The sequence below is a fragment of the Aaosphaeria arxii genome (genome assembly GCF_010015735.1).
Source record: "Aaosphaeria arxii CBS 175.79 unplaced genomic scaffold BU24scaffold_13, whole genome shotgun sequence".
NCBI classification, from domain to species: Eukaryota; Fungi; Ascomycota; class Dothideomycetes; order Pleosporales; genus Aaosphaeria; species Aaosphaeria arxii.
Window position 1 is genome coordinate 727,909 of NW_022983486.1, and position 23,625 is coordinate 751,533.

Consider the following 23,625-nt stretch of genomic DNA (forward strand, 5'->3'; position numbering starts at 1 on the left):
GCCAACGCGCCTGGCGTAGACGTTCCAGGGGACCGAGTGAGGGGCCTGGGTGACGGGGTTGCGGGCGAAGGGGTGAGGCTCGGTGAGGTAGCGGGCGGCGCCGCGGAGCATGGAGAGGCGGGGGGTGGCAGCAGGCATGTTGTTTAGATTGGGGGTTTTGGTTTGTTTTGTTGGTTTGGTTCGGTGTGAGTTGAGGTGAGTTGTTTGTTTGGTTGTTGAGTTGAGTTGAGAAGACCGAATGTCTATATGACTGTTTCTATGCCTCTATATCGTGGAGTAGTGTGGTGATTTGTATTGTACTGTTTTGTGTATTGAGTGGAGTGTGTGTGGATGAGAAACTCCACCCAGCATCTCCCACGGCAGTCTATATACGAAGGATCATTTTGCCTACGTGTGTGTGTGGGAGACAAATCCTGCGTATAGGAACATATCACACCACAAAGTGTATCCATCACCTGAGATGAGAGCTCCAGACGAAGAGGGAGTGAGTCGCAGCGACATTTCCCAGGTCAGCCCTACGGGGAATAACTATGGTGGCACCATGATTATTACCAGTTAGCAGTACGGTACGGGACGGGGTCTCAGGCACAGGGGCACAGGGGTCAAGCTCGAAATCCAGGCACCTGGATTGGACGAAAGGATGATGGGAGTTACTATATTGGGCATTTAGCGGAGACGTGTTTCTACACAGTAGAATCTAGTCCAGTCCAGTCCAGTCATCCGGTTCTGTAAAAGGATGTTCGGCGGACGGACGTTGGAAGGATGGAATACTTGGCGAGGTCGTTCGAGCATGGTGTGACACTTTTCTCTGCTCTTCGCTCATCGGCACACGCCGACCGGCATAATCTGCACTCAACCAACCGCCTACTGGCGAAATTAATCGTTTTCCTGATTACTTGCGGATCTGCGTAGGTGGTGAGTGACACCATACTCGCCTGATACTTCACCACTTCTGCTTGTACTCTACGATGAGTGTTTTCCTTTCGTCTCCGTACTGCGCCGGTATACGGGATGGCGATGGGTGTGAGTCGCTAGATGACATCGCACTCATTCACGTCTTCACGCCTAATTGAAGAAATAATAATTTTAATTGTCTGGGCTCTCTTTGGATGAGATGATGCGACTTTTTGCTGACATGGTGTTTTGATTGGTCTATTTTGTTTTGTTTTGTTTTGAGTTTTGTTTTCGTTTTCTGTTGTCGATGCGATGAATCGATTTTCCCTACGAGCAAAGTTCGTGTCCTTGGAGGTATCAAACTTCGGGTAGATCGGTAGATATAGAGGTGCGAATTACACGATGAAAAGAGGGTATCTCATTCGAAGTACTAGCAGGTAACGAAAAGATACCAATAGAACAGAAAACATCAAAGCGATTCACCGGTTCTCCCAGTCATTCGCACTGCCTCCCCATTACGATAGGAACGAGTGATCTCCAAATTCGGTCGAGTCTGATGCCACGACGTCCAGTTTTTCCACATTGAGCCATCGAGATTGGGATACCGATACCAGAATAAGCATTCTTCGTGAGACATTCCAGAACCAAAGATTTGCATCCCATCATCTCGGGACCGTTCCCCCGCAATCCCGTCCTTTCGGGACATCCGTCACACCTCGTCGCACTTGTGCTTACAAGTCCACACTGTGTACGCCATGGCAATCTCCCAAAAACCCATCACTTCCTCACCTCCCCAAGCTCAAGAATATCCTTCTGCCCCAACTCCCAAACCCCCTCCTTCCCCTCCCTCTTCCCCTCCTCACACCTCACCCCGGCCTCCACCGCCGCCCTCGCAATCGTCTCCGCATCCTGCGCCCAAAAGTTCGTCAGCGCAGGCGTCACCCTCTTCAACCCCCACGCAATATGCCTGACCACCGCCTCCGCCGGCCTACTCTCCCCCCTCGTACCCAGAATGAGTCCAGGCCGCAAGATGACAGTATGCTTGAACCCCAGCGCCTTCACCTTCTCCTCCAACTCGCCTTTCATCTTCGGGTACGCGGCCATGCTGTTTGCGTTCGCGCCGCCGGAGGACACGAGGACGTACGTCTGCACGCCGGCGTCCTTGGCCGCGACCGCGAGGTCGTAGTTTAGATCGAGGTCGATCTTGCGCTGTGCGTCGACGCCGCCGGCGGCTGCGCGCGTGGTCCCGAGCGCGGAGATGAAGAGCGAGGGGGCTGGGCTGCGGGGGAAGAGGGACGGCCAGACGGAGGTGTCGGTCGAGCTGAGGGGGTAGAGTTTCGGGGAGGCGGTTTCTTGCGGGAGTTCGCGGCGCGTGTAGGCGTTTACGGCGAGGATGGACGGGTGAGAGAGGAGTTGCGTTAGGATGTGTGAGCCCTGGTGTTGGGGTTAGTTGGGTTGGTTGTTGGGTGAATGGGTGGACGTACGACGAGGCCGGTGCTGCCGGCGAGGGCTGCTGCTGTGGACATGGTGGCAGAGGTAGGTTGAATCTACTGTGTGTCGAATGTGTTGTTGTGGATTGAGGATTGCTTAGGTTATGGTGGTTATAGAGTGGTTCGTCGAGGGTTTAAGTGTTTGTATGAAACAAAGCATGATGCCATGATTTTCGTCCGCTCGATATAAAATCGTCATGGCGCCATCCGGCGTTTACAAGCTTCTAATCGCCGAGGTCCAATGTACCATAACAGAGAACAGTGGCTGCACGCAACTGCGACTATGATCTCCTTAAACCTATATTCGGGGAAATGAAAGATCAGAAATGCGCTGTAGCTTGTAATGGAGGTGTGGGATCAACCGCAGAAATATATATTGATAAAAACGCAACACAGTCAGCATAGCATTACAAGTTCAGTCAGACATGTGACAAAACCACAGACGAGAAAATCATAGACGTATAAAAAAAAGTAAATGTTTCTTCTAACAACTCTATCAATTGACGTTGAAGTCAATGACTATATGATAAAAATGCTACAACCACAAGCCCTCCCTCCTCACAATCCCTCAACACCCAAGTATCTCCCACATCCACGAGGAACTAGAAGTTAATAACACTGACCTCCAGCACACCCTCCCCAGCAATCAACCCCTTCACCACATCCTCACCAACCGGCTTATCCACGCCCAAAATCATCAACGCCTCGTTATTCTCCGCCTCGCCCGCCGCGTCCTCCAAATCCTCATGCAGCGGCGCCACAGCCATGCTCCCAATGTTCACCCCCGCCTTCCCCAGCAAACTCCCCACGAACCCAATCTTGCCCACGGAGTCGTAGTTCCTGCAGATGAGCAGCGTGCCCTTGGGCACGAACTCGCCCTTGAAGCGGTCGAGGCGCGAGATGTACGGCTTGTTGCCGGACACGAAGCCCTGGATGACCTGGTCTTCGTTCTCCGCGGCGGATGCCGCTGGTTTCTGGCTGGTGGCGGTGGTGCGGGCGGCGGATGGGGAGCTGGAGCGCGAGAGGTCGGAGCGCTGGTGGGAGGGGGAGCGCGTGGCGCGGGCGCGCAGCGTCACGAATGATGAGTAGGGTTTCTCGTCGACGTTTTCGCGGCTGCGCTGCTCGTTGATGAGGATGCCGCGTTCTTTTGCGAGGAGCTCGGCGTTGACGATGTTGATGTTGAGGCCGTCTGAGGATGTGATGGGCGTGAGGAGGCCTTTGACGAGGGCTGCGAAGAGCGGTTTTGTGGTGTTGAGGGAGGCGAGGGCGCCCTCGTAGGTGATGTCGAAGGTGGTGCGGAAGGACTTTGTGGAGGCGCCTGGGGAGGCGAATTTTGAGGTGTAGTGTTGGGTGTAGAGAGAGCCCATCTTTTCTACTAGAGCGACGAATGGTGCGAGGGTCCTGTATTCCTCGGGGAGGATGATGGGCGCGTTGACGGCTGAGCGAGGGAGGTCTCCGTTCAGGATGGAGACGACTTGTTCGCACACGTCAATGGATACATTTTCTTGTGCTTCCCGTGTCGAGGCACCGAGATGTGGCGTTGCAACAACTTTTGGGTGGGCGATGAGCCGAGTCGCAGAGGAGTCTGGCTGTGGAGGTTCTGATGTGAAGACATCGATACCTGCACCTCCTATGGTTCCTGCATTCAGTGCTTCGAGAAGGGCGTCTTCGTCAATCATGCCGCCTCGGGCTACGTTCAATATCCTGGCTGTTGGCTTCATGGTCGCCAACTCTGCTTTGCCAATCATGCCTCTTGTTGAAGCGATCAGTGGAGTATGCAATGTCAAGAAATCGGCCTCTTTCAAGATCTCAGCCAGACTTGTTCGTAGAGTCACAGATGCCGCTGCTGCCAGGTTCGGGTTGGCATATGGATCATATGCGATCAGCCGCATTCCCAAGCCATTTGCTATCCGTGCAACAGTGAGACCGACTGGATCGATGTTAGAGTCTCTGGTAGTTATAAAGTAGGCCACGTGAGGTACCTTTTCCTAGACCAATGATTCCCAATGTCTTTCCTTTGGCTTCTACACCCACGAGTCGTCCTCGTTCCCACTTTCCAGCTTTGATACTTGCATCGGCGTCTCCAACGTTCCGTGCCACGGCCATGAGGACTGCTTCATTTAGTCTCTAGTTCAGTTGCAAAGGACATGGAGATGCAGCTCACGGGCAATGGTATGTTCGGCGGCAGCATTGATGTTGCCAGAAGGCGAGTTCACAACGATTATTCCATGTTTCGTAGCGCTGCCGACATCGACGTTGTCGACGCCTACACCAGCTCTAGCAACAACTTTGAGTTTTGTGGCAGCCTCGAGCAGCTCAGCCGTGACCTTGGTCTCAGATCTCACGATGAGGGCTTCGTAGTCAGAAATAATGCTCTTCAACTCTTCTGGACTCAGTCCTTTCTTCTCGTCCACATCGAACTGGCCTTTGAGAAGAGCCAACCCATCCGGAGAAACTTTCTCCGGAATGAGGACCCTCGGTTTTGAGTGAGGTAGGAGAGGCATGCTGCTAGCTATCGGAAGAGACGGAGAAGAAAGATGTTTGCTATGTATGAACATCTCGAATGTCACCCACCCTCCTCCTTTATATGTCGTACTTTCCGAGGCGCCGGATAATTGATTAGTCCGCTATCGGACATCCATCAAAGGGCATTGTACATGTACGCTTTCTCTCAGGATCATCGTGCAGCGCCCTTGCTGCAGTGCCTTTGCCTTTGACCTGTGAGATGCTTACGCTTTCTGGCTAGACGGGGAGCTACCCCGCTGCCCGCCCCCGCGATTCCCCACGTTCCACTCCCACGCTTGCGTCGCCGACCTGTCACAGCATTCACTAAATGGTGCCGGTGACGAGCAATTCGATATGAATTGCAAGAAACTGTGTGAAAATCGTAAGAGAAAGAGATGAGTTTTAGTCAAAAGGAGTGGCTATACACTGATCAGACTGGAGACATCGGTTCAGTAACGAGTGTGTAATATAATGAAACTTAGTTATGTGCACGTATATTACAATTGCCACCTAAAAGCAATACTGGTCATGCGTACATGTACCTTGGGTCGGACAAGCGATGGGGTGCATGCTGTACGATGTATGCTGTACTCTCGGAATTCACTCACTTGTATCAACCTGGTCGAGGTACACAAGCATGATTCGATTTCATTGGAGGCTCACACTGACCTCTTGCATCAAATTCCTATTGACTTGTAGACCCCGCGCTTGACCAGAAAAGAAACCATTCGATCGTTTCTCAGATCGCCGCCCTGCCACCAGATTTCAACTTCTCGTTCTGGACGACTTCGATCCAGTAACCGTCTGGGTCTGCAATATGCCATTAGTATGATATGCCTTATAATTAGGCGATGTTTGAGTATCACTTACCAAGGACGAAAGCAATATTCTTCATTCGGCCATCGGTGAGCCTCTTCTTCCAGTTCACACCCTTCTCCTCGAATCGGGCACATGCGGCATCAATGTCATCAACACTGACACAAATGTGACCAAAGCCCTGAGGCTCCGCATTGCCGTCATGGTACTTGAAGTTGGGGTTTTTCTCGGTTCCGTAATTCCAGGTAAGCTCCAAAAGACCTTCTTGGTGGGCGGTGGTTGCCGACGCATCGTCCCCGTAGCCCAAAAAGTAGAGGTTGAACTGTGCCTTCTCGTTCTCTGATGTACGCTTAAGCTTCATGCCCATGACGTCCTTGTAAAAGTTGAGCGACTTCTCGGCATCCTTGACGCGGATCATGGTGTGATTCTATTCAATTGTCAGTGCCGGGCGATTACAATCGACGGCATAATAAGAGGCAGGCTCACGAGTCTGTAGGTTGAGACATCGGTATCTTTAACATTCTCAGTCTCCTCCAAAGGCTTCCTGCCAATGACCTCGACCCAATAGTCATCTGGGTCCAACACGAATGCAATATGTCGCATCCTTCCATCAGTCAACTTCTTCTGGAACCTATAACCTGCATCCTCGATACGCTGGCATGCAGCCTGAATGTTATCAACTGAGATGCAAAGGTGGCCAAAACCTCTCGGCTCGGTGTTGCCGTTCGCGATCTTGTAATTGGGGTCGTTCTCGGTGCCATAGTTATGGGTGAGCTCGACGATACCCTCACGATCGGACCAGTGGTTGCCGTGCGAGACGGCGCCGGGGCTGTCGTATGCGAGGAAGTAGAGATCGAATTTGGCGTCAGGGTTCTTGTGCTGGTTGATGAGCTTAAGGCCAAGGAACTCGTAGAATTCGACTGATCGCTTGGGATCCTTGACGCGGATCCTGGGGAAAAGAGGCGTTAGTATGAGCACAATGTTGGATAGTTCTGCAGGTAAGGTAATGCTTACATGGAGTGGTTAAGCTTGTAGCTGGTTGGATCGGTCGCCATGGTTGCTAGGGCGCGGAAAGTGTTGTTTAGACGGAACCTAGAGTTGATGGCAATTGATGCTGCGATGGGTAGATGACACTTTGGTAATTGATTTGCACGTCTACAGAGTGGACGCAAGAACATGAATGTTTTAGGAGAGAAGGGAGACAAGACGAAAGCTGCGGCAAAAGCTCTGGTGTATTACAAACGCCGGCGACGAGTACGAGTAGGTGGAGGGGCTATTGCATCTTCTGTGGTGGGGCTGATGGGGAGCTTCAGGTCACCAAAAAAGATTGACGAATGACGTCGATCTCTTTTCAACGACCTCCAATAACGATCGATCATAGTGCTAATAAATACACAAGATAATTACAGAAACTAGACAATTACTCGTAGTAAATGTATGGTAATCGGAATTTACTCGGAATGCCTAAAATGATCGATTGTCTGACCGTTGACGGGGCTGCACAAACGCGTCATAGATGGGCTAGAGACAGCCTTTCTATCCATGCCATGCCATTCCTTGCACCCCTTATGGCAATTACTGTTACGTTCCTTGCCTTTGTCTTCTTCCAGCTTTTGAAAGATGAGCGCAATCTTCAGGAATATTTGCACCTCAGATCTCAATACAATTGACCCAACATGACAACGGTAGTAAGCACGTGACGCGGCCCGGATTGATTCTTGTCCGGCAACGGAAAGGTATCTAAGCCTATCGGGGCGTCATCCGCGGTGGCTGGGCTGCTCCCAAAGTCAAGTCAGTCTACAAGTCCGCCGCAACACCATGCCACACCTTGAGATATAGTTATCTACCTCTGCGACAAACGGAAATTTGGCTCTTCTGGCTTCACATTCTGATCATACATAATTACTGCACCACTCCGGAACCCTTTGTTACGCGCACTTGGCCGCCAGAGCGGTGTCGACGTGGCCGGTGCCAAAGAGTGCGCCTAATTTCTGGAAGGTGAATTGCAATCTCATTGATGCAACGCCCAAGGTCGGTCTGCTGTGCCATCTTCCTTTCTAATCTCTATCAGTCACTCCTTGAGTCAATTCTATAGTATGTGCCAGACAGCTTGTTCATGTCTCTTATTCTCTTTCCTTTCGAATCCCCATTTCTCTTCCTCACCACCACCTTGATAGCTATCTCCAGAAGCATAGTGCTTGTTCCCATCTAACAGATTCGTCACCGCAGAACCACGATGTTGAACGTTAAAAACCTGAGCGAGCTTCTCGCCAGGAATGTCGACCCCAATCTCTTCCCGCACATGTTGTAAGTCCACCCAGCCATGTCGCTCGTGACGACCAATTCACTCACGTGCCCAGCATCATGTCGCGAAACGGCACACTCCTCGCATACTCCACCCCAGTCGACATCAAGGACCTCCGAGACCAAGCCGCCCTTGTCTCCATGACCTGGAAAGAATACGGACCCGACAAGCAGCAAACAGACACCAACAACGCTTCATCGCCATCCAAGGACCTCCAAACCCTCACCATCGAATTCGAAAACAACAACATCATCGCCCGCGCCATCCAACCCACCCTTCTCCTCGTACTCATAGGCGGCGTCCCACCCTCCCGAAAGTCAGGCTTCAAAATCACCCCCGAAGCCCGCGGGGACCCCAGGTATCCGCCTACCGACGACTCGGCCGTAGAGGACGGAGACGCTACGCAACACGGCGAGTCGCAGGCCGCAGACTCGCTAGCCGCTCCTACCGGGGACGGCGCTGCGGTTGCTGCTGGCAAGAAACGAGCGCCATCCATCACCAGCACGATGAGCCAGCGCGAGAAAGACATCAAGGGCGGCGTGCTGCACATCCAGCGGAAGAAAGCAGACGCCATGGCCGACTTCATCAGGAAGGAGTTCGACGCGAAGGGATTCGTCATGCCGGACGATTCGTCTTTCCCCTGAACGTAGCTCTCTGTAGCTAGAGGAGCCGTTCTACATCCGCGCATGTCCACTTCCCTACTGGGACCGATTGGCCTCCCAGCTTCTCTGTATTATGTCTGCTGTTCTTGTTCTGTTTACTCACTGCCTCGAGGGATCCATTGCCCTCGGAATGTCTCGATGCTAGGCGTCGGTGGAGGTGCGGTACTTGTATAGATTTGGGAGTTCGTTTTGCATATCTGCATGGGCAGTCGGAAGTCCTGCCATGTCTTGTCTCTTTTCTTCTCTTCTTTCTGTAGTTAGGAGCTTTGCTTGCAAATACCCGAAATCACATTTCTGATCTGAGGCCGAGAGGATTAATGGACACTAGCTTTGATGATGTGTTTTGTCAGTGTGGAGATGAATGCAATCCGAGCTGTCACAAACACTCCTTATTCACATCAGTCGTGACCAGGATATTACACAGAAACGTTTCCATGAATATATAAATTCGAATGCTATTTCATTAATGATGATAATAATATCAAGTGATTCATTAAACACGATAAAATGCCCCTTGATCCCGGCATAAATCCCAAAAACGCCAGCGGTGCCGCCCAGCCAGTCACCGTATGAATCCATTAAAAACCATACCTCCTCTCATTCCTTTTAAAACCCTTCCCTTTCACTCCTCACCCCGACTTCCCACCCCCCGCCTTCGGCGCACTCCCCTTACTACTCGTACTCCTCCTCGGCGACCCCTGCGCCCCGCCCTCATCCTCCTTCCTCGCCTTGCTAACCTCCTTATTCCCCGGGCTCGTCTCCAGCGGATTCTCGTGCTGCCCTTCTTCCTCGGGCCGCGTCTTGTTGGGGTTGAATGCGGCGTCCGTGTGCGCCGCGGCGTCGTCGCCGCCCCCGGACTTGGAGTACTCGGTGGAGCGGGGGTTGAGGGAGTCTTTGTCCTGGGCGTCCTTTTGGGCGAGGAAGGGGGTGGTGGTGGTGAGGGGGCGGGAGAGGGTGGAGGGGTGGCAGCCGTGGGAGCGGAGGTAGGTGGCGCGTTGGAGGAGGGTGCGGGTTGGTTGGCAGCGGAACATTTTGGTTTGTTGTGTTGGTTGTTGGGTTTGTGGGGTTGAAGGTAGTTGTGGATGTTCAAGATGCGGGGATGAGCTCAGGTGAAGAGCACTGTGGGTTGAGACTCTGGATTGAGATTGTGGATTGGAAATGGCAATTGGGCTGATGGTTTATAGGTTTCAAGAGTATTGTACAAGTTGAAATACTCGAGATGTAACCGTGGCCGATCAATTGAATTGACGTATGTACTTCACCATAGATATATTGGTGAGCTCGATATGACGATTCATCGTGAATAGCTATGCCAAGATGACGTCAATTGGTGGGTAGTTCTGAGCATTACCTATTGCAGGTAGAGGCATCCCTTACGCGATCCACCACAGCCTCACCGAACCTTTTGATTTTTTCTTCTCCATTTCGGCCGACACAATACGAGACGTTTAGCAAACACAATTGTTGTAAAAGTAGTCGTGGCAGTGCATGTCGAAAAGGTTTTCAAACAGAAGTTTTGAGTTCGACCGAGGTCCAGTCCAGCTTTGAAATCCCTCAGCCTCTCCATAAGCAATGTGCAGTCTCTATGTAATGCATCTGACCAATCAGGCCTTCACACCCTCAATCGACTTGATGACTTAATCTCGCCAACACCGAGAGGGACGGAGTGTTTTCGCAATCCCCGATTGGCTGGCAGTCGGGACTCGGCAGTAGGCGAGGTCCGTACAAACTAAGTGTCGTCTGGTCTCTCACATCGATTATCTTCTGTTTCTGCCTCTGCCTGTTCTCATTCAGACCAGCATCGCAACTATCGTCAGATCTATTTGCTCTTTGTTCTTGCAATTTTGTTACCTCTGCTCCGTACAGTGGAGGACTATCATTTTTCGTGTCGTTCTCGGACCGTCGCTATCAGCTGTTGTTGCCATGGTAAGTACTGTCACTCGCAAAATATTGTAGAAACTCGATCAGAACAGATACTCACGCTATTGGACTTTAGATTCAACGGTGTTCATTACGCCGTAGTCGCGCAAGGGGAGATCAAGGACGGATCACCTAGTCAGAAAGGAGCATTGCATCAAATCTACCCCAATTCCAAAGTCGAACATCATGGGCGACTCTGCAACATTGCATCCCGTCCATGGCGACCTCTTCCAAAACCCGGAACCCTTTGCCCCTCATCCTTTACTCCAGATCCGTGCTGGTAGGATCCAAAAGCTTTGGGGCAAGGGCATCGAGTCTGCCATCTACAAGGTGCCCCTCTCCGGCCCCGTACCAATCACGCCCACAGGCATTGCAACCGACCAACAAAGTTTCCACACCCACGGCGGAGTAGACAAAGCACTGCTACATTACTGCTCCCGTCATTACGACACCTGGAAGGAAGAGCTCCCACAGGCCTCCCAATTCTGCAATGCAGGCGCATTCGGCGAAAACCTAGTTTCGACCGAGATGGACGAGAGGACCGTCTGCATCGGTGACAAGATTTCCATCGGAAACGTCTTACTGGAGGTTACGGGTTCGCGGGCGCCATGCTACAAGCTCAACCACCGCTTTGAGATTAAAGATATGGCCAAACGCGCGCAGACCCTTTTCCGAGTCGGGTGGCTATATCGCGTTTTGAAGACCGGCGATCTGAATGTTGGAGACATGATTCAGTTGGTCGAGCGACCGCACCCGGAATGGACGTTGGCGCGGTTCATGCACTATCTTTACAACGAGAAAGATAATGTAATCCGCATGAAAGAGATAGTACAGCTGCCACAATTGGACGACTCTTTCACACGCATGATCCAATCTCGACTTGATAAAGGATATGCCGAAGACCAGGACGGAAGAATGTTTGGAGGGGAGGATGAGAGGATGAGCACTTGGAACGAATATCGAATCGTTGAAAAGAGACAAGAGACGAGCAAGGTGACGGCATTCGTTCTCGACGCGCTAGATCAAGAACGCGAGAGTACCCCAGTGGAGCCAGGAAGCCATGTACGACTCAAACTCGGAGGCAAGCTGGTGCGGGCTTATTCTGTTGTCGGAGGCACGTCGAAGAAGTTTGAGCTTGGAATTGCTCTTGATCCGGAGAGCCGTGGTGGATCCAAGTTCTTGCACGAGCAGACAAAGGTCGGAGATGTCTTGACGGTCGGAAACATTACCGCAAGCTTTCCGCTCGCGGAGCAGGCAGACCGTCACATTATCATTGCTGGCGGGATAGGCATTACCGCGTTCCTCGCTGCCCTGGAATTCCTGAAATCATCCAACAAGGCTTATGAACTCCACTTCGCAGTCGCTGCAGAGGTGCCCTACGCAAAACACATCGCAGCTCTCGGGGCCAATGCCACCATCTACAACAGATTTGCTGGCCAGAAGCTCGATCTCGCCAAAGTAATATCCCGCGCCGACGTCAACACACACATCTACTGCTGCGGACCACAACGTCTAATGGACGGCGTAGCCTCCACCGCTAAAAACTTCAACGTCCCCGACTCCTCCCTTCATTTCGAGCAATTTGCCGTCGCGACATCAGGGGATCCGTTCACTGCAGAACTGAAGAACAGCAGAAAGACCGTCGAAGTCGGAGGAAGCCAAACCTTGCTAGACGTCTTGAAGGAGGTGGGTCTAGACATCGATTCCTCGTGCGAAGCTGGGAACTGCGGGACGTGCAGAGTCAATGTGTGCGACGGGCGCATCGAGCATCGAGGCACTGGGCTCGTGGAGGCGGAGAAGAAGACAGCGATGCTGAGCTGCGTTTCGAGGGGGATCGGACATATCGTGTTAGATTTGTAGTCTGTTATCCATGTATGTATGTTGAAATTGAAATAACTGTTTTACCGTTTACACTTGTACTTCCAAGACAACCATTGCGATAAGGTTACATCACGAACGCAGACACATCCACCATGCAGCGCCAATCCTAGCATAGATCTACAGACTACTTATCTCTAGGCACAGCACCACCCACAACCAAACACCACCCGCTGCCCACCTCGCACAAGCCCCCGACGATTCACGCCACCAAGCTTAATCCGACCTCACCGCATCACAAACTCCCCACTCCCGTCGTCATACCCTCGTAGCACGCGTAGAAGCAACGGTTACACAGGAACGTCCCATGGCCATGCGGGTCAAGGATCTTAATTTTTACCCCGCAGTCCCAGATATGCAATGATCAGTGCCCCTTCTCCACATTTCAGATGCATCGAGTCTACGAAGTTCGGGGTTTGATTACCCGGATGCTCTACTGCTATGGGCCGTAGTAGTACAAATCTCAGTATTCATATAACGTCACAATTCCTCAAGTCGGTCCTCAATATGCTCATTCCAAGTTCGCCAAACGTGAGATATTCACAAGCAACTCACCAGCCATGCGCCATCTGAACCCCCAAACCCTCCTCCTCTTCACCACACTATCCCTCTCCTCCCCAACCCTCGCAAAGGCTCTCCCACACAAACACCACCCAATCCCCGCCGACGACTTCGTCTACGTCTCCAACCTCCGCCTCAAAGACTCCCGTGGCCTCCACTACCTCACCGGCCTAAACTACTGGGCATGCATGAACCTCGCGGCCCCCGCCTCCCAAGGCGGTAACTACACGCGCCTGACCACCGAGCTCGACCAAATGGCCGCAAAGGGCGTAAACCACCTCCGCATCATGGCGGCCTCCGAAGGCGCCGCGACACCGCAACCCTTCCGCATGGCCCCCGCGCTGCTCGACGCGCCGGGCGTCTACAACGAAGAAGTGTTCAGAGGGCTCGACGTATGTCTCGACGAGATGGGGAAGCGCGGGATGCGCGCCACCATGACGCTGAACAACGAGTGGCAGTGGAGCGGGGGGTTCGCGCAGTGGGTTTCCTGGTCGCAAGGTAACGAGCAGATTCCGTACCCGCCGAGTTGGAACTTGAGTGCCGCGCCGCAGCGGGCGACGCCGAGGACGGGCTGGGGAAATTATACGGTTGAGGGCGTGGATGCGGAGAGTTATGGGGCGTTTACGGAGTATGCGAATCGGTTTTATACGGATGGGAGGGCCGAGGAGTGGTGGAAGGAGCATGTTAGGACGGTGGTGGGGAGGAGGAATACGGTCAATGGGAGGTTGTATGGGGAAGATGCTACGATTATGACATGGCAGCTTGCGAATGAGCCGCAGCCTCAGGCGCCGCTGGGGAACGAGGGGCCGTTTAATAAGTTTCTGGTCCCGAATCCGGATGATCTGTTGGTGCCGTGGGTGGAGAGGATATCGAAGTTCATCCGCGAGTTGGCGCCGAAGCAGCTTGTGAGCGTGGGGTTGGAGTCGAAGCAGGGGGAGTGGTATTTCAAGCAGGTGCATAATTTCTCGACGGTGGATTATGCTACTACGCACTGCTGGGTCCAGAATTGGGGTATCTATGATATGTACAATTCGAGCGAGGCGAACTTGAAGCAGGCGCAGGACTTCGCGACGGCTTTCATGCGGAATTCGAGTCAGTGGGCGGTTGATATTGGGAAGCCAGTGTTCTTGGAGGAGTTCGGCATGGCGAGGGATAATTGGGAGAATAAGGGCAAGGAATATCCGTACCTCAGCAGTGCCGGAACCACGCACAAAGATGCCTATTTCAATGTAAGCAGCGTCCGATTGCAAGAGAGGGTGAAGCTAATGTGTTGCAGAGCATTATCGGTGCGGTAATCGACGAATTCACGGGTAAAGGGGCGTATGTGGGCACTTGTCCTTGGGCATATGGCGGAATTTGGAGGCCAGAGACTCAATATGTGAATGACTTCGGGCTGGTTTGGGCTGGAGATCCGCCGCATGAGAGTCCAGGCTGGTATGATCTCTACGATACGGATGAGGCTATGAATATTGTGTCCGACCAGCAGAAGTATATTGCTGAGTGGCTCAAAGACAACAATTACTAGGGTTAGGGTTAGGTAGTATATATGATTAGTATGGACTGGGACTAAGTAAATGATTGAATTCGTTGCCCTTTTTTTTTCTATTTTTTAAGACAGTTAAAGCAATCCAATTGATATGATTGACTTCAACATACCAAAGGAAGACTTTCAAAAACGACCGTAATTTATCCCTAAGATGAATATGTGTCTGGACTGATATCCAAGGGCATCAAATGCATAATGCTACTTTCTAGGTCATACAACATAACTATATCGACGTTGAAATTTTGATAATGATATCTCGACTATGGATCACAAAATGCGGAGTACCTCGCCTCGTGTTATGGGCCTGGAACTCAGCCCTACCGCACCTTGGCGCTCGCTCCATGCGACCAGCCCAACCCCAACGTCCCTTGTCACTTAACCATCTGGCTCCTCCACAAAAGTCCGTAAACCCCTACAAACCCAGGCAGATCTCCGTCCCTCGAATCCTCTCAACTGCCACTCTTCTTCTCCTCGCAGAAAACCAACGACTCTCCTCACACCTCACCTCTCTCAATCTACACTACATCACCTACGAACCACCCCCCTCACGAACCGTCGTCACCATGGCCGAAGCATTCGAACGTGAAAGGTAGGCCCTCCTCCACCCCCCTCACAAAAGGAGACAAGACAGACACAACCCTTCAATCCCTCCCCATCCCGCACTTCCCTTCTCCTCTCTGAAATGGGAAGCATACAAATTTACTAACCCACAACCTTCACAGGCAGAACAACTCCCGCCTCGACGAGCTCGCCTCCAAGGTCTCCGCCCTCCGCGGCGTCACAATCGACATCTACGACAACGCGCGCGACCAGACTATGATCGATAACACCGTACTTTCCCCCTCCCCCCAACTCCCCCGCAACACTAGGAACGGATAGCTAACGAAATGGGTACGCCAATGTAGTCCGAGACCTTCTCCTCCTTCGGCACGACGCTGAAAGGCAGCGCGACCCGCCTCGGCCGCATGGCGCAGTCGGGAAACAAAGTTGCGATTCTGAAGCTGGCAGGCATCATCGTGGGGGCTGTGTTGGTGCTGTATTGGATTTGGGGGTTGATTTTCTGATTCTGAATTGAACACACTCGGGGTACGTGGAAGATGAAGGGGTAGGGGGTGGAAGGGAGGAGGGGGAGAGGGGAAGAGAGGGTCTTTTCAAAGCATAGCATCTGGGTTGGCGTATCCATGTTTTTTCTCTCTTGCGAGATGGGTTTGATATTCGTTGGGTGTACACAGTATGGCGTGTGGCGTGTGGGAATTTGTCTCTCTTTGCTCTTAGCGATTGGTATTACATACGTATATTGTGAATCAGACAGCCGTTGGATGTAACTACTGTACTAGCTAACATGTGGCACATATCACATTATGTGGGGATATGATGGCGATATATATTGTGTTTGGATGATATCATATCTATATACGTTCGCCTTCTCACATCAAGAATCGACTGATTATTCAAAGGGGTTGCTTGCTTGCTTGCTGTGGCCTTTTTCAAACGCATGCTAATGTTTCTCTTTGCATTAGCTGGCAATTTTTAAAAAAACTCTTAATCGTTCGCTGGTTGTCGGGGTTTACTCCCAGACGTTGTTGAACAGGTCGTCGCCTCCGCCGCCGAAACCTCCCGCGGGCTTGCTGGATGTCTTGTTCGCGGTTGTGTGCGAGGTCGTGGTGACGGGTGCGGCGCTGCTCCAACCGCCGAAGTCGTCGTCCTGGGTGATGGCGGGGGATGCGCCCCATCCGCCTGAACTCTTCGGCTGGGTGGTTGTTGTGCCTGCGGAAGCGTTTGCGGGCGCGGGTTGGCTGGATGCGGAGGAGGCCCAGACATCGTTGCTGCCCCATGCATCCATGTTGGAAAAACCGGAGTAGTTTGGAGCGGCAGTTTGGGCGGGAGCAGCTTGGGGAGGTGCTGCTGCTTGAGGCGCTGGGGATGAGAGATTGAATGCTGAATTGAACGAGGATGAGGCGGCCGGGGGAGAAGTGGTTGCTGGTGCAGCTGGCATCGAGAGGTCTAGGAGGTCATTCATTCCAGAAGGAGCAGCCTTAGGGGCAGCATTGGAAACCGGAGATGTGAAAGAAGAAAAGTCGCCAAATCCTCCGGAGGCCACAGCTGTTTGCGCCTTGGGTACTGGGGCAGGCTTGGGGTTAGAGTCGAAGAAACTTCCACCGCCGCCAAACATGTTCGAGGACGACGCAGACGGAGGAGATCGTGTGCTCGTAAAGGAGTCCAACCCGGCGAAAGGGGATGGTTTCGGTGGCGCGGGCTGCGCATTGAATGAAAGGCCGCCGAATGCATCGTTTAATCCACCAAGGTTCGACTGCTGCTGAGGAGATTGTTGTGATTGGGGGGATGAAAGTCCACCGAAAGAGTCCTGTCGTGCATGCTGCTGTGGTTGAGGCGCGGGCTTTGGCGCCGATGCGTATAGCGATAGGATTGATTGTTTGAGATCAGGTCTGGAGGGTGCAGCAGAAGACGGACCTGTGCTGGAAGGCCGAGGGGGCTGCGTCGAAGCACCACCGCCTAGGAAATCCAAGCCCAACAGAGAGTCGCCTGCCTTTGTCTGCTTTGGAGGTGCTGGTTCTGCCTTGGGAGGGGCGGTTCGGGCACCAGGAGGTCCAGTGCTGGGCCTTGGGGGTGCAGGGGTTTCGTCGCCGAAGAGATCAATGGCAGGTTGCGCCTGGGGTGGTGGTCGCGGAGGTTGGCTTGAGCTGGAAGCCAGACGCTGAGAAGCTGATCGTTCGATTTGTACCTTTTCCTGGACCTTCTTCAGAGGCTACGGATTCTTAGTATCGGGCTGTCGCGTGCGCGGGTATAACTTTTAACTCACCACATCGTCATCCTCAACGTCTAACGAAGAAGGGTCGGGTATTCCGCCATCCATGACCCAGCGCTTGGATTCATACTTCGTGCGTATGAAGTTCTCGATCTTCCTGTCTTAGTGTTAGCTCTTATCTCTGGCTAGTCGTAGGGTGAACATACGCTTCAGAAGGCACATGGCCAGGCGCCAATTTTGCCTCCCAATACCTACAACGGTCAGTCTCCAATCTGGTTCATATGTGTATGCCATCTCTCACTTGTTGGCCCTTCCATTGCCCCACTTCAAGACACTTTGTAATTGCTCGTCGGTCCAAGAATCGAGGTCGACGGATTTGACGCGGCTAATATGTGTTCCCATACCACGGTGAATACCGGAGCATCTGAATGCGTGTTAGACTTTCGAAATGGCGGAATCGTGAGACATGTCCGACAATCGTACCTAATGCAGATGAAGATGCCTAGGTTCCAACTGGCCCATCGGGGATCTGTATGTTCTTTCAGCCCAGATACAAATGTTATAGATTATACGCGGTATCCCATACGCTTGTTTCGCTTGCAATCTGCGCAAGCCTTGTTGGCCTCAAGCTTCACTAAACTCTTGAGTGTCTGGCGATTCTGCTCCGCTCGATCGGCTGCGGGATTGGGCCGCCGCGACATGACGAAAGATGCTGCTCCGTCTGACTTGGGGAGTTGTTTGAGTTAAATCCGGATGGTATGCTATCGGAACAGAAGCCTTTGGCCTGGTGAATGGAGTATCTCGAGTGTGTTGCGAATGATGAGAGGTGTCAATATTGTGCGAGGGTCCGAGGGGTTGACACGACCCAGTTGCCTCAGCGCCTTGGCATGGCATGCATTAAAACGTCAGAGCAATTCACATTGTTACACGCATTGATTGGCTTGACCATGCCCTATTGTAAATTTTCGCCAATCCATGAAAGAGAATCATTGTCAAAGAACTGCAATTGGTCATTATTACCTTCAAAGAGTCAATTGGGGAATTGTCCATGTTAGACTTAATCGCAATAGTGGGAAACCAGGAACCTCTAGAATACATAACGAGAAGGGTATCATTGCCAATCATCCTCAAGGGATATTGGTACTAGTATTATATACAGCTCGATGCTCCTGCTAGACTTTTTGAGTATTGCGATTTACGCTGCGCGAAACCTCCAATCGTCCCAATCGTCTTCGTCCTCTGATGCACTTTCATCGTCGTCCTGGGATGCTTGATTCGACTCCACCACCATAACTTCCTCTGCTTTGGCTAGCTTGCGAAGGGCTTCTCTCTTCTCCCTCAATGTCCGGACTCTTTCTTCCAGACCTTCCATTTCCTCAAACTCGTCCTGCAAAGCTCGGTCCGCGTCTTCCTTTTCTGCCTCGACCTCCTCCTCCCTCTTTTCTCGTTGCGCGCTTTGTTCTTCCCGTGCTTGAGCGGCGATTTCAGCAGCAGTCATGGGCGCTGCCTCGATGACTGCAGCGCCGAATGTGGAGGGTTTGACATGTGGCGCGGGCGCAGGCGTTTGTTCCATCTCCTCCAAGAATGCGTCCAGGTCCTCATCGGGGGCGCTGACAGGTGGATGAGCTGGCACCGTAGTTTGGAACGGCTGATTGCTCGCATCGTTTGCGATAGTCTCCGAAGACGGGACATCTTCTTGTGCGCTTGTTGATGTTGGGACCTCAGGCGCCACCTCCGTGCTTATATTGTCATCGGCGGCGACACCTGAGTCGAAGAAACCTGCGGGAACGCCTGCGGCCGCCTCTGTCCTGGTTCTCTTCCTTTCTTCGGCGGTATCTCCGACAGCCTTTCTTTTCCTCGATATAGGTGCGGATGCGGGTGCCGCGGATTGTCTTTGTGGACGGGTAGCTTGCTGTCGAGATGCTCGCTCCTGGCGCAGCAAAGAACGAACGTCGGCCATACCTAGGTAAGCCGTTGAATGGACAAAGATATGAGGCGTTTGTAGTTCGCAGTAGGAGGAGTATAGGTGGCTCAAAGGGTCTCTAAGCTGTGACTTTAGCTTCGGTACTGTAATACAAGTGAGTGAGTGAGTATGAGTATGAGTATGAGTATGAGTAGTAGGTAATGGAGGAGCTGAAGGTTCGTCCACAATTTTAGTTGACGGACGCGCCCGGCCACGCACCCAATAGTGACCAAAGAAGGAGTCGTTCACTGAACATGGCGCACGGGCCATTTCGGCATAGCTCTCTCTCTACCTTACTCTCCTTCCACTTACTCCACTTTCACTTCCACCTCCTCCCACTTCCACCAACACCAAAACCTACCTCTCTCCTCCTACTAAATACTCCTAAATTCCACGCCCACCCTCCCAGCTCGCATTCGCATACTCTTCCATCATAACCCGCGTAACAATCACTCTCTTTCAGGGCGTTGCGCAATCGTTTCGCGCCTCTTAAATAAATCCCCCTTACTGCAGCTGCTGTTAGGCCCCTTCAACCACTCCAGAAGGGCGGGACGTTGGGCGGAGAAGGTTCTGTCGCGTGAAAGGAATTGCAGCTTGGGATCTACCATTTCGCGCATCCTCCTTCGCAACACCTACTACATACAAATCATTCGGCGGTAGCAGAGTTGTTTTATTTGGGCCTGCCTGTGTTCTAGCTAGACGTCATTCCACCAGAGAGCTTCACTCTCCTCTCCATCCCGTGTGGCAAGTCCCCTCTTTCGCGGCTTTCTTGACCATCTTTCTCTCTCTCCGCAGAGACTGTGAATTTGTTACGCGTCTTTCCCCTTTGAATTGAATACCTTGGTCGCATCCATCTTGAGCCCACTGTTGCGTCCCGTACAATATGGCTGGTAAGCACCCTCATCGCCGCCGTCTCCCTGCGAAGCACGCCGCACTCACACGCGATGCGCCTCGTCCGTCGGCCCACGCGAGCACACTGGCTAACATGTCCGTTATAGACGAAGTGCGCCGCTCCGGGCGCGCCAATAAGGGCCATCACACGAAGAACCAAGATGCTCTAGACGAACCTGTCCCCAAGTCGAAACCAAAGGGCAAGCCAGAGAAGAAGGCCCAACCCCAAACGCCAGCACCACAACAAACTACTCCAGCTCCACAGTCGCGCGCACAATCAGCACAATCCGCACAGTCTACAGAACCACCCGAAGATGACGAAGCCATCTATCGTTGTGTCTGCGGCGAGCAGCGCGAGATCCGAGGTCGCGAAATGATCTGTTGCGACAGGTGCGAGGCATGGCAGCACAACAAATGCCTAAATCTACCTGGCAGCGAATTCTGGGAGGACAAGACGTACCTGTGCGAACAATGCAACCCGGATGCTCACGCCGAGTTACTTGCTGCCATGGCTCGCGGAGAGAAGCCTTGGAACCGGAAGAAAGGCTCCAAGGCAGCCAAACCCAAGTTCCGCCATAGCGACATTGGAACGGATGCGAGCGCAGATAACAAAGAGACGACTCCTTCACAAGCTACTCCAACAGCCGGTGGACACGCTCAGGACACACCCTCGGCCACACCAGCTGCCGGTACTCCAACACCGTCGCAAACCAGGTCAGAGACAGCAAAGGAGAGTACGAATGGCAACGCGGAAGCAAAGGTATGTCTGACTCGGTCCGTCTTGCATGGTGGCAAAACTAACACCATACAGGCCCACGGGAAGAAGGCCACCCAGAAGGCTCATCCCCAGTCCCCGCTCGGCGAGAAGAGACCACACGATGCCGTGGCAGAGAAGGAGACGGAGAGCGCCAAGCGGCGCAAATCTAGTGGGACACATCACGAGAAATCAGTTCCAGAGACGGCGATGGCTACGGATCCTGCACAGCTACCGGAGAAGCAGAAGTTGTTAGTAGAGAAGCTGATCACATTGCTGTCCTCCCTCGTCAAGGAGGCATCCGACTCTCGCGGTTTCCGGATTCCCGACGGTGCTACACCAACGTCTATCGCGACAAGATTGGCTTTGCAGATCGACCATGCTTCGATCACGTATCATGGCGTTCCAACCGACAACTCCTCGCCTTACAGCCAACATTTTAGGAGCATATTGTTTAACATTAAGAAGAACACGATTCTCCTAGACCGCTTGCTTTCTGGCTCTCTCAAACCCGATGAACTTGGCTCCATGTCGACCGAGGAAATGGCCAGCGAAGAGAAGCAGAAGGAATTCGCTGTGATGCGAGAAGCGGCTGAGAAACAGATGGTCTTGACAGAAGAGACCGGTCCGCGGTTGAGGAAGACCCACAAGGGTGAAGAGATCGTGGGCGAGGACACGCCTGGCAACGAGCCGGGATTCAGACCGCCGGAGCGCATCCGGGATGGAGCTGATGGAGAACACCGCTCCCCTAAGCAAGAGGATGGAAATGTTGTCGAGCTGCCAGAAGACCTGGGGAGGGGGCCACTGGCAGTTGACACATCAAGCCCAAGGCGCGATAGTGTACGACGGCCCTCTACAAACTTCGATATAAATTCCGTTTTCGACAAGGTGAAGTCCCCACAGGCAGATCAACAACACTTCATTCAGCGACGACAGAGCTCAATACGAGCACAGCAGACATCTCAGCAGGGTCCAGGTGATGACGCAGATATAGATCGTCTCCTGAAGGACGAGGACAACGATACTGAGATGACCGGTTACGCTGCCGATCCAACAATCGTCTGGCACGGTACCCTCGATATGCAATCCGTTGGGCCCTTCGATGCTGTTGCGCGGTTCGTTGCTGGTGGCGATTTCGGGTTGGTCGTTCCGTGGGATCGACTCTTGACGTCCAAGTTGCCCATTGCAGGCCGCATTGAGAGTCAGAGGGGCAACGACTACATCCAAGGCCTTTCATCAAGCGGCAGTCACGACGTTGGCGTGTTAGCCGTTCATCCTGTTACACCTGAGGGCCGCACCATCTACGACCATCTATACAATTACTTCCAACCCCGTGATCGCTGGGGTGTCGTCCCCGTGGAACGACTCAACAACGAAGCGATGCGGGACCTATACGTGATACCGGTCGAGCCTGGTGGCGGCGAGCTACCCCGATTCCTGAATATGCTGGAGTATTGCACGATCGAAACCCCTCGTCGAGAACCGATGTTGCTCCTCGCTCTTGTTGCAAAGCTTCCGGAGGATAAGGCTCAGGCAGCTTCTGGTCAACCTCTGGGGTCTTATTCTGCTGCACACTCCACTCCAAGCCAATTCCCTCATGCTGCACCTCCCGTGCCTGGATCCATGGGTGGACCCAGCCCTTCGCCCGTAAACCCAAATGGACCCCAGTACTCCCCAGTGCAACCCGGATTCCCCCCAAGCCAGTCCTTCGGTGCTCCACCAGCACCAATGCACCACCAGAACGGGTTTCCCCATCCCGGCATGATACCACAGGTTCCGATCCACCACCGCAACCCGCGAGCCGTCGAGATCTTCGGCCCGCACATAGACGCCCCAGTTATCGTGCAGATCCTAACGCATTTCCCCGACATGTCGGAGCTGCAGATGAACAACCTTCGACACATTGTGGACAATGTGCCAGCCGCTCGTACCGACATCAATTTGCTCAATGAGCATATGAGACAACGGAACGAGGGCGCACCTCAGCAGGCTTGAACATCTCCGTTGCCTACGAATGAATGATTGGAGTTTACCAATCATACTCTGTCACATCAGACATCTGACTTGGTCCAAACATTCATCGCATACAGCGAAACACAAGAAGTTTATACCGCTCGGTCGGGTCATTTGAGGGGAGAATCTCTTACTCTGTTTTATTGGCGATCACGGCGTGAAAAGGGAGGTCTGCGTTCATACCACAAGAAGGCTAGGTCGGTAGAATCGGTTGGGGTTGGTCGGTTGGTTTGGCGGGTGGTGGTGGTGTTTTTCTCTGGTCCAACAAAAAAGTACAGTTCCTCGACCCTTTTTTTCCGCAAGAAGGGGTTTCCTACTGTACTCATAAATGGCTAATCGTTTCTTAAACGTAACGTTCCGTCCCGCACGCGCGCCTGATACCCCGAATTATGTGTGTGGTCGTTGGTTCTGGGAGGGTTTTTTTTCTTTGCTTGCTTGTTTGTTTCTTCTTCAACTTCTTCTCTTCTCCTCTTCTTCTTTTTAACTTTGATGGTTCTTTACTGTTCCACATTTTCTTGATGACTTCTTCCTTCTTCTCGATGAGCTGGTTGACGTAGCTTAACTAGCAGCAATCTCATCATACTCACACTTCATCATACTCACACTTCATCATACTCACACTTCATCATACTCACACTTCATCATACTCACACTTCATCA

At 52.6% G+C, this 23,625-nt stretch overlaps 11 protein-coding genes across 11 annotated transcripts; 5 read left to right on the top strand and 6 right to left on the bottom strand.

Moving 5' to 3' along the window:
* Positions 1 to 1,293: 1,293 nt before the first annotated feature.
* Positions 1,294 to 2,720, bottom strand: BU24DRAFT_428509 (uncharacterized protein). Its single transcript, XM_033529499.1, has 2 exons — positions 2,379 to 2,720; positions 1,294 to 2,328 (listed from the first exon to the last, which is right to left on the bottom strand). Exons 1-2 carry the CDS (start codon positions 2,418 to 2,420, stop codon positions 1,672 to 1,674), a joined length of 699 nt encoding a protein of 232 aa, XP_033377950.1. The 5' UTR covers positions 2,421 to 2,720; the 3' UTR covers positions 1,294 to 1,671.
* Positions 2,721 to 2,884: 164 nt separating this feature from the next.
* BU24DRAFT_497200 (phosphoglycerate dehydrogenase) lies at positions 2,885 to 4,888 on the bottom strand (the record flags this gene model as incomplete). The annotated part of the gene is made up of 3 exons (XM_033534246.1): positions 2,885 to 4,314; positions 4,367 to 4,495; positions 4,549 to 4,888. The coding sequence occupies 3 exons, from the start codon at positions 4,886 to 4,888 to the stop codon at positions 2,987 to 2,989; spliced, it is 1,797 nt and encodes a 598-aa protein (XP_033377951.1). The 3' UTR covers positions 2,885 to 2,986.
* A 740-nt stretch (positions 4,889 to 5,628) lies between these two features.
* On the bottom strand, positions 5,629 to 6,760 carry BU24DRAFT_358242 (glyoxylase I; the record flags this gene model as incomplete). The annotated part of the gene is made up of 4 exons (XM_033523987.1): positions 5,629 to 5,699; positions 5,760 to 6,132; positions 6,192 to 6,654; positions 6,720 to 6,760. 4 exons carry the CDS (start codon positions 6,758 to 6,760, stop codon positions 5,629 to 5,631), a joined length of 948 nt encoding a protein of 315 aa, XP_033377952.1.
* A 744-nt stretch (positions 6,761 to 7,504) lies between these two features.
* BU24DRAFT_79492 (uncharacterized protein) lies at positions 7,505 to 8,970 on the top strand. The gene is made up of 4 exons (XM_033534644.1): positions 7,505 to 7,703; positions 7,777 to 7,799; positions 7,935 to 8,012; positions 8,066 to 8,970. The coding sequence occupies exons 3-4, from the start codon at positions 7,942 to 7,944 to the stop codon at positions 8,652 to 8,654; spliced, it is 660 nt and encodes a 219-aa protein (XP_033377953.1). The 5' UTR covers positions 7,505 to 7,703; positions 7,777 to 7,799; positions 7,935 to 7,941; the 3' UTR covers positions 8,655 to 8,970.
* Positions 8,971 to 9,301: 331 nt separating this feature from the next.
* Positions 9,302 to 9,703, bottom strand: BU24DRAFT_358311 (uncharacterized protein; the record flags this gene model as incomplete). The annotated part of the gene is made up of 1 exon (XM_033523989.1): positions 9,302 to 9,703. One exon carries the CDS (start codon positions 9,701 to 9,703, stop codon positions 9,302 to 9,304), a length of 402 nt encoding a protein of 133 aa, XP_033377954.1.
* Positions 9,704 to 10,444: 741 nt separating this feature from the next.
* Positions 10,445 to 12,501, top strand: BU24DRAFT_444965 (3-chlorobenzoate-3,4-dioxygenase reductase subunit). Its single transcript, XM_033530669.1, has 2 exons — positions 10,445 to 10,598; positions 10,669 to 12,501. The coding sequence occupies exon 2, from the start codon at positions 10,779 to 10,781 to the stop codon at positions 12,450 to 12,452; it is 1,674 nt and encodes a 557-aa protein (XP_033377955.1). The 5' UTR covers positions 10,445 to 10,598; positions 10,669 to 10,778; the 3' UTR covers positions 12,453 to 12,501.
* Positions 12,502 to 12,614: 113 nt separating this feature from the next.
* Positions 12,615 to 14,585, top strand: BU24DRAFT_497205 (glycoside hydrolase family 5 protein). The gene is made up of 2 exons (XM_033534247.1): positions 12,615 to 14,260; positions 14,308 to 14,585. The coding sequence occupies exons 1-2, from the start codon at positions 13,031 to 13,033 to the stop codon at positions 14,554 to 14,556; spliced, it is 1,479 nt and encodes a 492-aa protein (XP_033377956.1). The 5' UTR covers positions 12,615 to 13,030; the 3' UTR covers positions 14,557 to 14,585.
* A 474-nt stretch (positions 14,586 to 15,059) lies between these two features.
* BU24DRAFT_401482 (uncharacterized protein) lies at positions 15,060 to 16,019 on the top strand. Its single transcript, XM_033525494.1, has 3 exons — positions 15,060 to 15,166; positions 15,300 to 15,408; positions 15,483 to 16,019. Exons 1-3 carry the CDS (start codon positions 15,141 to 15,143, stop codon positions 15,639 to 15,641), a joined length of 294 nt encoding a protein of 97 aa, XP_033377957.1. The 5' UTR covers positions 15,060 to 15,140; the 3' UTR covers positions 15,642 to 16,019.
* On the bottom strand, positions 15,920 to 18,175 carry BU24DRAFT_380154 (ArfGap-domain-containing protein). The gene is made up of 6 exons (XM_033524712.1): positions 17,931 to 18,175; positions 17,828 to 17,873; positions 17,646 to 17,768; positions 17,551 to 17,595; positions 17,399 to 17,501; positions 15,920 to 17,344 (listed from the first exon to the last, which is right to left on the bottom strand). Exons 1-6 carry the CDS (start codon positions 18,043 to 18,045, stop codon positions 16,145 to 16,147), a joined length of 1,632 nt encoding a protein of 543 aa, XP_033377958.1. The 5' UTR covers positions 18,046 to 18,175; the 3' UTR covers positions 15,920 to 16,144.
* Positions 18,176 to 18,365: 190 nt separating this feature from the next.
* Positions 18,366 to 19,533, bottom strand: BU24DRAFT_428517 (uncharacterized protein). The gene has a single exon (XM_033529500.1). It carries the CDS (start codon positions 19,302 to 19,304, stop codon positions 18,540 to 18,542), a length of 765 nt encoding a protein of 254 aa, XP_033377959.1. The 5' UTR covers positions 19,305 to 19,533; the 3' UTR covers positions 18,366 to 18,539.
* A 434-nt stretch (positions 19,534 to 19,967) lies between these two features.
* Positions 19,968 to 23,151, top strand: BU24DRAFT_79592 (SPOC-domain-containing protein). The gene is made up of 3 exons (XM_033534645.1): positions 19,968 to 20,197; positions 20,306 to 20,958; positions 21,010 to 23,151. Exons 1-3 carry the CDS (start codon positions 20,191 to 20,193, stop codon positions 22,945 to 22,947), a joined length of 2,598 nt encoding a protein of 865 aa, XP_033377960.1. The 5' UTR covers positions 19,968 to 20,190; the 3' UTR covers positions 22,948 to 23,151.
* The last annotated feature ends 474 nt before the right edge of the window (positions 23,152 to 23,625 follow it).